The sequence below is a fragment of the Notechis scutatus genome, chromosome 2 (assembly GCF_049901735.1).
Source record: "Notechis scutatus isolate UNSWTSFEM ecotype Mainland chromosome 2, rNotScu1.2, whole genome shotgun sequence".
Classification (NCBI taxonomy): domain Eukaryota; kingdom Metazoa; phylum Chordata; class Lepidosauria; order Squamata; family Elapidae; genus Notechis; species Notechis scutatus.
In genome coordinates this window covers 4,705,353-4,718,808 of record NC_142010.1, presented here as the reverse complement: position 1 = coordinate 4,718,808, position 13,456 = coordinate 4,705,353, and the positions used below count along the sequence as shown (strand labels likewise).

General features: G+C 44.7%; 1 protein-coding gene across 3 annotated transcripts; it reads right to left on the bottom strand.

The window, feature by feature from the left end:
* Positions 1–429: 429 nt before the first annotated feature.
* On the bottom strand, positions 430–13,191 carry CENPA (centromere protein A). Of its 3 annotated transcripts, none has more exons than XM_087953339.1 (6): positions 12,613–13,189; positions 11,923–12,075; positions 8,692–8,801; positions 6,316–6,393; positions 3,872–4,001; positions 430–680 (listed from the first exon to the last, which is right to left on the bottom strand). In XM_087953339.1, the coding sequence occupies exons 2-6, from the start codon at positions 12,068–12,070 to the stop codon at positions 661–663; spliced, it is 486 nt and encodes a 161-aa protein (XP_087809465.1). In that variant the 5' UTR covers positions 12,071–12,075; positions 12,613–13,189; the 3' UTR covers positions 430–660. The 3 variants fall into 3 exon arrangements, with proteins under 3 accessions (XP_087809465.1, XP_087809466.1, XP_087809467.1); XM_087953340.1 differs by lacking the exon at positions 430–680 and adding an exon at positions 2,509–2,569 and having other exon boundaries at positions 12,613–13,191; XM_087953341.1 differs by lacking the exon at positions 430–680 and having other exon boundaries at positions 3,406–4,001; positions 12,613–13,181.
* Positions 13,192–13,456: the final 265 nt, after the last annotated feature.

The following is a 13,456-nucleotide window of genomic DNA, read 5'->3' as shown; positions in this document are numbered from 1 at the left end:
ATAGGATTTTATGTACTGTGCTTAAGTCCAACTTAATTTTTTTTAAAAAGAGTGATGACTACAGTTGAGGCCCAACATTTCCATTGCTAAGTGAAATGTTTGTTAAGTGAGTTTTGCCCCGCTCTGCGAGCTTTCTTGCCCGTTGTTAAATGAATCACTGCTGTTAGGAACATAGCTGTTAAGTGAATCTGGCTTCTGCATTGACTTTGCTTGTTCAGATCACATAAATATGAGCTTGTTGCCAAGTCTCTCAACTTTGATCACATGACTACTGGGATGCTGCAACCATCGTAAATGTAAAAACAGTCATAAAAGCACTTTTTTCCAGTGCCACTTTAACTTCGAGCAGACACTAAGTGAATGGTTATAAATCAAGGACTACCTGTAGAAGAGCTAAGACCTATCAGCTGAGTGACTTGTCAACTTTTCCATTTCATCCCACTTGGTTTTCTATTTTATTTGTTTGCGGGTTTTGACGCTGATGGATGTAATTCCAGGATTTCGCCTTGTAGCTTATCAGAAGTGACACAGTATTTTCACAGTAATTTATTGTTTTGTGGAAATTCTCCACACTGGGATGGTGAGGGGTAGGTGTACAAGGTCCTTCTTGACATCTCTGTTTAACACTGTCCTTCCTGAGCCTTTCTTGGCAGGTGATGGTCATCTCCCTAAACAATTTACTGGGAAAAGGAAGGCTGGACTGATCAATTGAATGAATGAATGATTGATTATAATAATAACAATAACAACAATAATCATCATCATCATGCCAAACTACTGTGGGACTTCCGAATACAGACTGACAAAGTTTTGGAACACAACATCCTGGATATCACGATTGTGGAGAAGAAAAAAGTGTGGATCGTCGACATTGCCATACCTGGTGACAGCAGAATCGACGAGAAACAAACTTGAAAAAATCACCAGATATCAGGACTTGAGAATCAAACTGCAGAGACTCTGGCATAAACCAGTGCAGGTGGTTCCAGTGGTACTCGGCACACTGGGTGCTGTGCCTAAAGACCTAGGCAAGCACTTAAAAACAATTGGTGCTGACAAAATCACCATTGGTCAGCTGCAGAAGGCTACCTTACTGGGATCTGCTCGCATAATCCACCGATACATCACACAGTCCTAAACACTTGAGAAGTGTTCGACTAGTGATTTGTGATACGAAACCCAGCAGTTATCTCGTTCGTTGTGTACACTGTTGTTGTTTTTTGTGAATAATAATCATAATAATCATAATACTCATAATACTCATAATCATGTTGTCAGAAATGAGACGGTGAAGATCTTGTGGCACTTTCAAATACAGACAGATTACCATTTGGAGCACAACACGCCAGATATTACAGTTGTTGAGGGCCAAAGCATACAATTCATTGATATTGCTGTACTAGATGCCAGAATTGAAGAAAAAGAACTGGAAAAAAAATCATGAAATGTCACGACCTGGCGATTAAAACTACACGTTTATGGGTAAAACATGTAACAGTGATACCCATTGTCATCCACGCACTTGATACCATGTCCAAGAATTTTTACAAAACACAGCAAGATTTGTAGCTTCCCACAATAACACCAGCAGAACTACAAAAAACCCTGTGCTACTCGGAACATCGTATATTTTAAGACGATACTTGGTTGATACCTAGGACACTGGCAGCAACCAGTATCAACCATTAGCACCAGTCACTGGTATTTGTGATACATTTTTTTAAATGTTCATCCTTCCACTCCCCATTATCCTGTCAGAGCTGAAGAAGCTTCTTGGATGAGAAGCGAAACATCTTCAAAAGAAAAACCAAGAAAGACCAGTTGCCTCCTGAAAAAAACACCTTTAGGATTCCAGAGGTATTGATCTTCTGGTGCTACTTAGGTTAACCAAGAGAGTTTTTGCATGAACTATTAAGGCACATTTACTACACTAATATTTCCCAAAAAATCTCTTTCAAGCTCTTCTCCATACACGCAACCACAATGCACAAGAGAGATTTTGTAATGACGCCAGATAAGACCAGATAAGATTCTGAAAAAATAATGGTATCATCAAATTAAGCAAGTTGAAACCAGACATCAGGGGAATTAAGAGTTATACATTAAACTCTGGAGATGGTAACAGATCAGTGGTGTTACAATAAGGGTATAAAGCAGCAAAATCCAGGAAAAATAATGTTAGCCTTTGAGGGAGTTGGACAAAAACCAATAGCATTTATACAATAAGGGAGCATATGGCGACTTTTGCAGAGGGAAGGGATGAAGGAAAATATTTTAGAACTGTTTGCCCTAAATGGAGGAAAGCTAATAGAGAAAAAGGGCAGCCATAAATAAAGTCAAGGATTGTTCAGTTCTTGATAGAAATAATGGAGATGTGACAAGGAGCAACTACAGGTAGTCCTCAAAGTATGACTGGTTGCATAGCAACCATTTGAAGTTACAATACCCCAAAAGGTACTTATGACCTGCTTCCAAAGTTCCAACAGCCAAGTCTCCACATACACACCCGATCACGTGATTGCATTTTGGACACTTGGCAACCAGCCCACTTACAGCTCTTTGCAGCACCCTGCGGTCACATGACCACAATTTAGAATATTTTTTTTAACTGCAAACTGGTATTCCCAGTTTTCGCCACACACACACACACATCAGCAAGCAATGGGTTTGCTTAACAGCCATGAATCCACTGAACAAGTATCGTGAGTCGCTCAAGGACTTCTGCAAAAAAAACAAACGTAAAATTGCATCAGTCGCACAATGGCCTGGTTTATGACTGTCACAGTTTATGATGGTAATGGGCAGGCTCCATTATGGCCATAAAGTGGAGAACTATCAGTAAAAAGCAGAACTGGGAACCATTTTAACTGCAGGGAGGAACTGAAGAAAGACACTTGGGCACTGACATGTGTTTGCAACTGACAGCGATATTGTGGAAATGGAAACGAAGCAAGGTGGTTATGTGTGAATCAGGGGTGTCAAACTCTCAACGACATGTTGCTGTCATGTGACGTGTCACAACTTTTTTTCGTCCTTCGCTAAACTGGGGCGGGGGTGGGCACAGCCAGCGCGTGATGAATCAGGGCACAAGTTTGACACCCCTGGCGTGAATCACAAAAAATAGAAATTAATTCAGATGTGTTTCCCTTCAGCTGCTGGTTTGGGTACGATGGAAGTTGCTGGATTAGATTCTTTCATTTAGAAAGGGTGGATAGAGTAAGTAAAGCAAATAAAATCAAATGTGTACAACGAAATGGAAAAATGTGGTAAATATGCTCAAGCCCATCATTCTCAACCAGCAGGGAATCATGGGAATCGGGCGTTCCCGGAAGGGGTCTGACGAGCATCAGGCCATGGGCTGAAGAAGGGACAGGGTGACCCAGTGAGTAGGATGCCGAAGAACAATTTAAGGTAAAAGATTTTATTTTAAAATGTTGGAAGTGCAAAAATACAAGGCCAACTCTTAAAATGGGAAGCAACTTTTCAGTCCCCGTCGTTGGCACGAGGCTCCGTTCCAAGGCAGAGACGGCGGTTGCACTTTAAACATGGGTGGCTGGATGGCTCTTCCCCTTCCTGGCAATCAGGCCATTCATTTCTCCTCTGGTCTTTGGATTCATCTCTGCTCACCTTCCGAGCAGGGAAGTGGGAAGAGGGAAGAAGAGATCAACAAATGAAACTCTTTGGAAATTCCAGCAAGACAAAGGGGCCAGGCTGAGACTCCCACTCCATGGAATTTTGAGGAGGGGTGTGTGTGTGTGTGTGTAAATTTGGTTGTCTCCTCCCCCAAAGCAGTCACAGGGTACTCCCCTGCAATTTTGGTGCCCCCAAATGTTACCTCTTCAGCTAGGACAGCTCAAGAAAGGGAACTAACCCAAACCCTGATCAAGGCCACGGATCCGGCGAGCCAATTGGATATCCCTGGGATGGAGGGTGACCCGTTTGGCATGGATGGTGCAGAGGTAGGCGTCTTCCAGGAGATACACCAGAAAGGCTTCAGCTGCCTTGGGAGGGAGAAACACAAGAGACAGAGGGACGTAAAGAATTAGAATTCTTTTATTGGCCAAGTGTGGTTGGACACACAAGGAATTTGTCTTGGTGCAAATACTCTCAGTGTACATAAAAGAAAAGATACATTCGTCAAGAGTCAAGAATCATAAGGTACAACACTTAATGATAGTCACAGGGTACAATAAGCAATCAAATCATACCAGGAAACAGTCAATATAAATTGTAAGGATACAAGCAACAAGGTTACAGTCATACAGTCACAAGTGGGAGGGGATGGGTGATAAGGAGTGATGAGAAGATTAATAGTAATAGTAGTGCAGACTTTGTAAATAGTTGCACAGTGTTGAGGGGATTATTTGTTTAGCAGAGTGATGACATTTGGGGAAAAACTGTCCTTGTGTCTGGTTGTTCTGGTGTGCAGTGCTCTATAGCGTCATTTTGAGGGTAGGAGTTGAAACAATTTATGTCCGGGATGTGAGGAGTCTATAAATATTTTCACAGCCCTCTTTTTGACTCATGCAGTATACAGGTCCTCGATTAAAGGCAGGTGGGTAGTAACTGTTTTTTCTGCAGTCCTAATTATCCTCTGAAGTCTGTGTCTGTCCTGTTGGGTTGCAGAACCAAACCAGTTATAGAGGTGCAGATGATAGACTCAATAATTCCTCTGTAGAACTAAATCAGCAGCTCCTTGGGCGGTTTGAGCTTTCTGAGTTGGCGCAGAAAGAACATTCTTGGTTGTGCTTTTTTTTAATGACGTTTTTGATGTTGGGTGTCCATTTTAGGTCATGTGATATAATAGAACCTAGAAATTTGAAGGTCTCTACTGTTGATACTGTGTTGTCTAGTATTGTAAGAGGTGGTAGTATGGGAGGGTTTCTTCTAAAGTCTACCACCATTTCTACGGTTTTGAGTGTGTTCAATTCCAGATTGTTCCGGTTAGAGAGACAGAGAAAGAGAGGAAGAGAGAGAGGGAACACATACAGGGTTAATTTGGGAGCGTTTTCCCCACCTCCTGTCAGGCTACACTTTGTGGCCTCTCTCAAGCTGGCAGGAAAGTCTCCTAGCTTGACGTTTGCTGCCTCCATTACCAATCCACTTCCTACCCCTGTGGTCCTATGATGTTCCTCCAAAATAACAGGTGGGGACACGCAAAGCTCTTGGCACCCAAATTGTCCTGGGCAGAGAATGGCCAGTGTGAGGTGGTTTGTGATCAAATGGTTCAGAATATGACATAGATCTAGAGGGAGGAGTTTAGGCAGAAGGGTTTGGGGAAAGGGGGAGAAGTGGAAGAGAGAGGGGGAGGGAGGGAGGGAAGGAAGGAAGGAAGGAAGGAAGGAAGGAAGGAAGGAAGGAAGGAAGGAAGGAAGGAAGGAAGGAAGGAAGGAAGGAAGGAAGGAAGGAAGGAAGGAAGGAAGGAAGGAAGGAAGGAGAAAGAGGGGTGAGAGGGGAGGAAGGGAGGGAGGGAGGGAGGGAGGAAGGAAGGAGGGAAAGAAGGAAGGAAGGAAGGAAGGAAGGAAGAAAGAGGGGTGAGAGGGGAGGGAGGGAGAGAGGAGGGAAGGAGGGAGGGAGGGAGGGAGGGAGGGAGGGAGGGAAGGAAGGAAGGAAGGAAGGAAGGAAGGAAGGAAAGAAAGAAAGAAAGAAAGAAAGAAAGAAAGAAAGAAAGAAAGAAAGAAAGAAAGAAAGAAAGAAAGAAAGAAAGAAAGAAAGAAAGAGTTGTTGAGGATAAATGAGAGGACAGAATGAGGGTTTATATTAGATAAATATCTAATAAATAGACAAGATTGAAGAAAGTGGAGTGGAGGTGTAGCGTTGTGTGGCATGAATGGGAATTAGAATAGCACAGCACAGCACAGCACAGCACAGAACAGGAGGCAGCTTAGCCCAAAGAAGCAATGGGGACTTGGCCAATGTCTCAGAAAGTAAAGACAAGGAGGCAAAGAAAAGTACTTTTCAACTTGCAAGATTCTGGTTACTGTAATTGATATTAAAGCTAGTGTTAGCGCTCAAAATTGCTGCTTCCAGTCTAGAATGCTTTGAAGGGGTGATATCAATCTTGCCTGTCCAAAAGCACATTTCCCCCCTCCCTCCTTTACCCTTAACAGTCCAAGAAACTAGAGAGGGCCCTTCTGAGACATTTGGCATGACCGTTGTTCTACTCTGCAGCTTCTTCTCCTTCTGTCTCAAGGCCTTTCTCACAGAACCTCACAGGGAAAAGAATAAGAACGGGGGGAACGGCGGGGGGATGTCGCCCGTTCCTGTCCTTGAGATCAACCCTGTTCTCCCACTCAGCCCTGCCCAAGCTCTTACCTCCTGCAAGGCAAGCAGTGCCATAGACTGCCACATCATGTCAACCCCTCGCGTAAATTCCAGGCAGATCTCCCGTACCTGTGGAGGGGGTACGAAAGACACAGAAGAGATGACAAGAGAGTTTCTTTCGTTCCAGGATGCGATGAGTAGCTCTGTTAAATCCTGTAGTCCGCTGAGAACTTATTCTCCTCCCTCCCCGCCCGGCAAATACAGGTGGTCCTTAACTTATGACCACAAATTTACATTGCTGAGTAATTTGCGAAGTGAGAGATTTGTGAAGTGGGTTTTTGCCCCCGTTTTACGGCTTTTCTTGCCACGTTGGTTAAGCGAATCACGGTCAGGTTTCCAAGTGACGAAATTCATTTAAAAAGAAAAAAACAAAGTCCGTCTTTCAGAAAAGATTTCTTTTATTTAGGAAAGCATCAAATTGGCAAAGTCCATGTTAATTCCGGATCTGACACAACCCGGAATTACCCCCACAATATTAGAAGTTAGAAACAACCCCACCCCCACCCCCCACAAAGTCACATTCTCCAATAGAAGTAATTCAACGTTGCTTGATGTCGTAAATCTCCATCTCAAGGGGCCTAAGCACAGAACAGCTCGTTTCCCAAAACAACTCTCTTTTATCTCCACTCTTCCCCACCTTAGGAATGTGGCAAGCCCGAAACCCTTCCCTCCATGACTGCCGCAGAGAAAGTAAGAAAAAGAATATATACTAAAACTAGCTGAAATGGCTATACTTATGTCAATTTCGGGCTTGACAATCACCGTGTCAGGTCTCCAACAAATCCACCCCCATTTAAATCATAACATCCACAGCCAAGTGTCATCACTCATGCTCTCCAGTAATAATCTTGCGTGCCAGAAGCTTTGGGCTGCCTAGCAACTATCTGAAGCATTCCAGGAATGCACTGCTTTCCCCCATTCCCTTTCTACTGGCAACTAAAAAGACCAAAGAAGTATTTTTATTTTTTTAGTTGACACACTGCAGTTGTTAAAGTAGTGACATGGTTGTTAAGTGAATCTGAGCTCCCCTATGAACTTTGCCTGTCACAAGGTTGGAAAAAGGGATCACAAGACCCTTCATAAATGGAACTGCAAATTCCATCCTCTCCAGCCAACGGGAGACTGTGTTGAGCTTGATTCCTGGCAGAAGGAAATGGTTAGCCATTGCCTTTCTCTGGTTTTCTTTTTTTTGTTTTCTTTTTAATTTTTCACCATAGTTTTGCACGTTTAGGAATTCCCATATAAATAATAACATGATCTGAATCTATTTTATTTTTTTCTTCATCAGCCAAAGTCGGTAGGTGCTGCCATCTGCTGGGATGTCTTTGGCACTTGTGTGGGTTTTAAATCAAAATGCAGGTAGTCCTCGACTTACAACAGTTCATTTAGTAACCATTCAAGTTACAAAGGTACTGTAAGAAGTAACTTATGACCATTTTCACATTTACAACCATTGCGGCATCCCATGGTCACATAATCAAAATTCAGGTGTGTGTGTGTGTGTGTGTGTGTGAGAGAGAGAGAGAGAGAGAGAGAGAGAGAGAGAAAGGGGGGAAAGGACGGAGAGGGGGGAATTTGCCCCACACGCCTGGCCTGGCCACCGGGCTGCTGCTTTGCACTTCTTTCTTCTGCTTTTGGCTGCATGCAAGGAAAGCAGCAAAAGTCTTTCTTTCTCCCCTCCAAACTCCGCCAGAAATGAGTCTTTGGGACTCTGCAAGGCATCCTGCTCCAAGAGGCTGCACCAGCAAAGACTCATTTCTGGTGGAGTTTGGGGGAGAGAAAGAAAGACTTCTGCTGCTTTCCTTGGATGAAGCCAAAAGTGTCTCTTTCTCTCTCCCCCCGAGAATGGAGCTGGAGACAGTATCCTGCGATCCCAAATAAAGAATGATTGATTGGTAGGAAAACGGGGTGGGGAATTTTCCTGCAGACTTTTTTGGGGGATTTTCCCAGGGTCTCTGGTCCGCGGGATTTAAAATTATGAGTTTGGTGGTCCCTGAGGTCCAAAAGGTTGGCGACCCCTGGTTTACAGAGTCAGCATCTTGCCCCCAACAATAGCGAATCGGACAATCTGTACCACATGGGTGGGCTCTGGATCCTTTAGAATTTTTACAGGGGTGGCGATGTTAAAGGAGCATTTGGGTATCTTACAGAGAATCACGAAATGCATAACAATTTTATGAAAGGTCCTTGGGGATCTCTGAGCTTGGTGGTTTTCTTGCAGACGTTTTGCAGGTAACATCACCAGTGCAAAAAAAAAAAAGAAAGTCTTCAATAAGTAATAGTTTCATTTTGGACACCGCGGCATCTAAGTAGGCCATGGTTGAAGGAAAACAAAACAAAATAAATCAGGGTGGACAATCAACTTACCACACGAGCAAAGGGCAGCTTGGCAATAAGTAGATCAGTATTTTTTTGATACTTTCTGATCTCCTGCAAGGCTCGCTGGCCAGGCCTGTATCTCCTTCTCCGAGGACCTGCTGGATAGGACATAAAAGGGGGGAGGGGGTTAACAAAGGGAGGATGACCCCCAAGAGGAAAAGAGGTTTCAGTTCAGTAGTTCCCAACTTTGAGGGCTTGGAATTCTGGGAATTTGAAGTCCATGCATTTTAAAGTCACCAAGATTGAGAACAGCAGCCCAAAATTGCCAGATATTTATATGGATCAGCTTCCCCTATGCCAGGGGTCAGCAACCCATGGCTCTGGAGCCGCATGTGGCTCTTTCATCTCTCTGCTGCGGCTCCCTATCACTAGTTGGCTCCACAATAGATAGGGCTTTTGGTTAGACAGATAGAGGAAAAAGAATGCCGTGCTAGGAAGAGACTCTATGGGGGGGGGACAGACTTCCGGTCACCTCCAGAATTGAAGTGGGGGGCCTTCCAGTTACAACCTTTGTGGCTCTTTGAATGCTTAAAGTTGCCAACCCCTGCCCTATGCCATCATAATCTCCAGGCAGTACAGGTAGTCCTCGCCTTACAATAGTTCATTTAGTGACCGTTCAAAGTTAAAACAGCCCTGAAAAAAAGGGACTCGTGACCATATTTCACACTTATAACCTTTGTGGCAGATCATTCCGATCGTGTGATCAAAATTCAGATGCTTGGTAACTGGTTCACACTTACAACCGTTATTGTCTCCCAAAAGGTCATGTGATTCCCTTTTTACAACTTTTTGGCAAGGAAAATCAATGAGAAAGCCAGATTCACTTCAACGGCAACGAAAAAAAGGGACTTGTGAGGACCAGGGTGGGATACAAAATAAACACAGGCACAAAAACAGGTGAAGCCCCTTTAATTCCTTCAGCTTGGCTTTAAAGCTCCAAATATCCTTGACTGGAGACAAAAAACTCCCCCACAAACAGTTGCAAAAAGGAGGACATGCCATTCAAACTAAAAATACCTATAAATTATAAATAGACAAAAACAACACAAACCATACTGAAGCAATTGAGGAAACCAGGCAAGATAAGGGCTTGAAGACGTCCACAGATATCGGAATACACACTGGGAAGGACGCCAAACTTGGATAAGAACGAACAGACTAGAAATATTCTCACGCTTTGTTTCCAGCACTAGCCCATACGCATGTCCGTCCTTTTAAGCAGTCCTCACAGCTGCAGCCCATGAAAGAAAGAGCCTCTGATCAAGGCCCTTTCCTCCCCCATAGACCACGCCATTCACATTTCTTCCTTATCCTCTCCTCCCTGCATGCCCTAGGATGGAGAGGGGATGGGCCTGGGTCTTCCTCTGACTGACCAGCTGACCTGTGCCCTTCCCCAGTTTCCTCCACAACCTCCAGAGCCACACTTCCACTTCCTGTCAGCTGTTCTTCCTCTCCCTCGGAGTCAGACTCCAACAGGGGTATGACAGGACTTGCGGCCGTTTTTCAGACTGACAACTCTTGCAGCATCCCCACCATCATGTGATCGAAATTCAGATGCTGGGCCACTGACTCATATTTATGACTGTTGCCGTATCCCTGGGTCATGTGATTCCCCTTTTGCAAATTCCTGACAAAGGCAATGGGGAAGCGAGATTCATTTACAAACCAGGTTACTAACTTGACAACTGCAGCGATTTACTTAACAATTATGGCAAAAAAAAGGGTCACAAAATGGAGCCATAGTCACTTGAACAACTGCCTCGCTTAACAACAGAAATGTTGGGCTCCGTTGGGGCCATAAGGACTACCTGTATATATCACTGTTCATAAATTGAGGGCTTCCTGCAAGTCAACCTCTCCAAAGCTTTGAAGGGGGGTAATTTGCCCAGACTGCCCCACACCTGAAAAAGTCTCTTTCTTTCTATTTTTTGTTGTTGTTGCTGCTGTTGTTGTTGGTTTGAGGCCTTTTTCGGCCTCCCAGAGGCTTGGAAAAAGCCTCTGCAAGGCTTTTCATGCCGAATTATAGGCCTGTTTTGTCACTTCCTGACGAAACGGGCCTATAATTTGTCCTGAAAAGCCTTGCAGAGGCTTTTTCCAAGCCTCTGGGAGGCTGAAAAAGGCCTCAAACCAGCTGTAAAATCAGCTGTGAGGAGCAATGCAGGTAAGGGTGTGTGTGCGCACACATGCACAGGGGGCATGAGGGGGGAGCATTGCATTCTGGGTGCTGGCACGTGAGTGCATGCATGCTGGTGCACGTGCAATTTTTGGCACAGGAGCCCCAAAAGGTTAGCTACCACTGCCCTATATCATTTCAGACAAATGGTTGTCCAGTTTCTTTTTAAAAACTTCTACTCTTAGAGCACCCACAACTTCTAGAGGCAAGTCGAATTAAGGAAATTTCTCCTTAATTCTAGGTTGCTTCTCTCCTTGATTAGTTTCCACCCATTGCTTCTTCTCCTGCCTTCAGGTGCTTTGGAGAATAGCTTGACTCCCTTTTCTTTGTGGCAGCCCCCGAGATATTGGAACACTGCAATCATTGTCATCCCAGACACAGACTCCAGAGAATAATTAAGACTGTAGAAAAAACAATTACTACCAACCTGCCTTCTATCGAGGGCCTGTATAATGCTCGAGTCAAAAAGAGGACTGGGAAAATATTTACAGACCCCCTCACATCCTGGACATAAACTGTATCAACTCCTTCCCTCAAAACAATGCTATAGAGCACTGAACACCAGAAAAACTAGACAAAAGAACAGTTTTTCCCCACGAACGCCATCACTCTGCTAAACAAATAATTCCCTCAACACTGTCCAACTATTTACAAAGTCTGCACTACTATTACTGTTAATCTTCTCATCACTCCTTATCACCCATCCCCTCCCACTTGAGACTGTATGACTGTAACTTTGTCGCTTGTATCCTTACAATTTATATTGACTGTTTCGTAGTATGACTTGATTGCTTATTGTACCCTATGACTATTATTGTGTTGTACCTGATGATTCTTGACTCTTGATGAATGTATCTTTTCTTTTATGTACACTGAGAGCATTTGCACCAAGACAAATTCCTTGTGTGTCTAATCACACTTGGCCAATAAAGAATTTCTATTCTGTTCTTATCTGTTCTATTCTATTCTATTCTATTCTATTCTATTCCATTCATTCTTCTTTTTCACTAGACTTTTTGTTCCAGTCAATGATCCATATTTCTTACCTGCTGCTTGTTGTGGGGGTTGCCTCAGTCCAGGACGACGGGGAGAGGTTTGCCTCCCGCGTGGCGATCCTCCAGATTGGTGGCGGCGGGAAGGAGGGGTCGAAGGGATTCTTCTGGAACTGGTGCCAGATGATGGAGAACGCCGCATAGCGCCTGGCAAAGAAAATAACAAAAATATTACCTCTTGACAATTCCTGACCAGTCATTTGAGATTCAGGAGTACAGATTGTCCTTGACTTATGACAATTGAGCCCAGAATTCGCACTGCTAAGTAAGACAGTTGTTAAATGAGTTTTGGCCCATTTTACCACCTTCCTTGCCATGGTTGTTAAGCAAATCAGTGCAGTCGTGAATAAAACAATTGTAAAGCAAATCTGGCCTCCCCAGACTTTGTCAGAAGGTCACAAAGGACGATCACACGGGATACCGCAACCGTCATAAATGTAAGCCAATTGCCAAGTGTCTGAATTTTGATCACGTGACCATGGGGATATTGCCAGGGTTATGTGAATGGTGAAATTATATAACAATTGTAAAGCCAGAACGGCTGCACAGTATTGTATTCTTATAATTAAAAAAAACAAAAACAGAAAAAAAACCCGAGGGGAATTCAAGGAACTGTTTCCTAGAGATTCCCAGAAGAAACAGTTACGTGCAATTAATTAATCGATGCAATTAATTTGTTCATACCTGGGTAGCAAAATGCCGACACAGCAGCCAAACGTCTGTCTTGGTATGCCTGAGCACCAAAGCGGATTTTTTACGGGAGCGATCCTAATTCAGACCTCAAGCTGGCCAAGGATGCGGAATACAGACGTCGGCCAGGAATCAGCTACCATTCCCGCAAATACTCCACAGCTTGCAGAAAGTTGCGGGGGGGCAGCAGTTGCCGACGACGACGACAGCAATTCAGTGCTTCTCCGTGACGTCACAATGGCAGGGATTCCTGGCGGTGACGCCACAATGCTCGGAAATTCCAAATCGGATTCTCACGAGGGGCGGGGGGGGGGAGGTAGCGGCGGGTCCACGGACGAGCCCCTTCCTCCTTCCTGTCCGCTACATTCGATCCTCCCGCCACACTTTCCGAGCCCCGCCCCTCGCTTGAGAGAGCCAATCCACTCTTTCAGAAAAGGCGTTCGAATCTTCAAGGAGGCGGGCCAGGGCTGACCGAATCTCCCAATGAAGAGGCGGGGCCGGGACAAATGGGAGAGGGAAGGGGGAGGAGCCTTAGTTTCGCCTTCATTTTGGAGGTCGATTGATTGACGCCTGGCGTAAGAAGGACCCGAGGCCAATAGGCGAACCACAATACCTTCCTCCTCCCCGCCCCGCAGGATTGCTGACTCTGCCCTTCGAATCCGTCGCTTTCAATTGGGCCGTTTGAATGTCGCTGCTATCCAATCAGAGGGCGAGAAGGGGGAAAAACGCACCGTTGATATTCGCGCATGCGTTAGCACGAGTTAGTCACCAAGTTGGCGTCCTTCGAACGCCGTCAAGGCAGCGGCAGCGGATAAGGGGCGCAGTAGTCTTAACACAG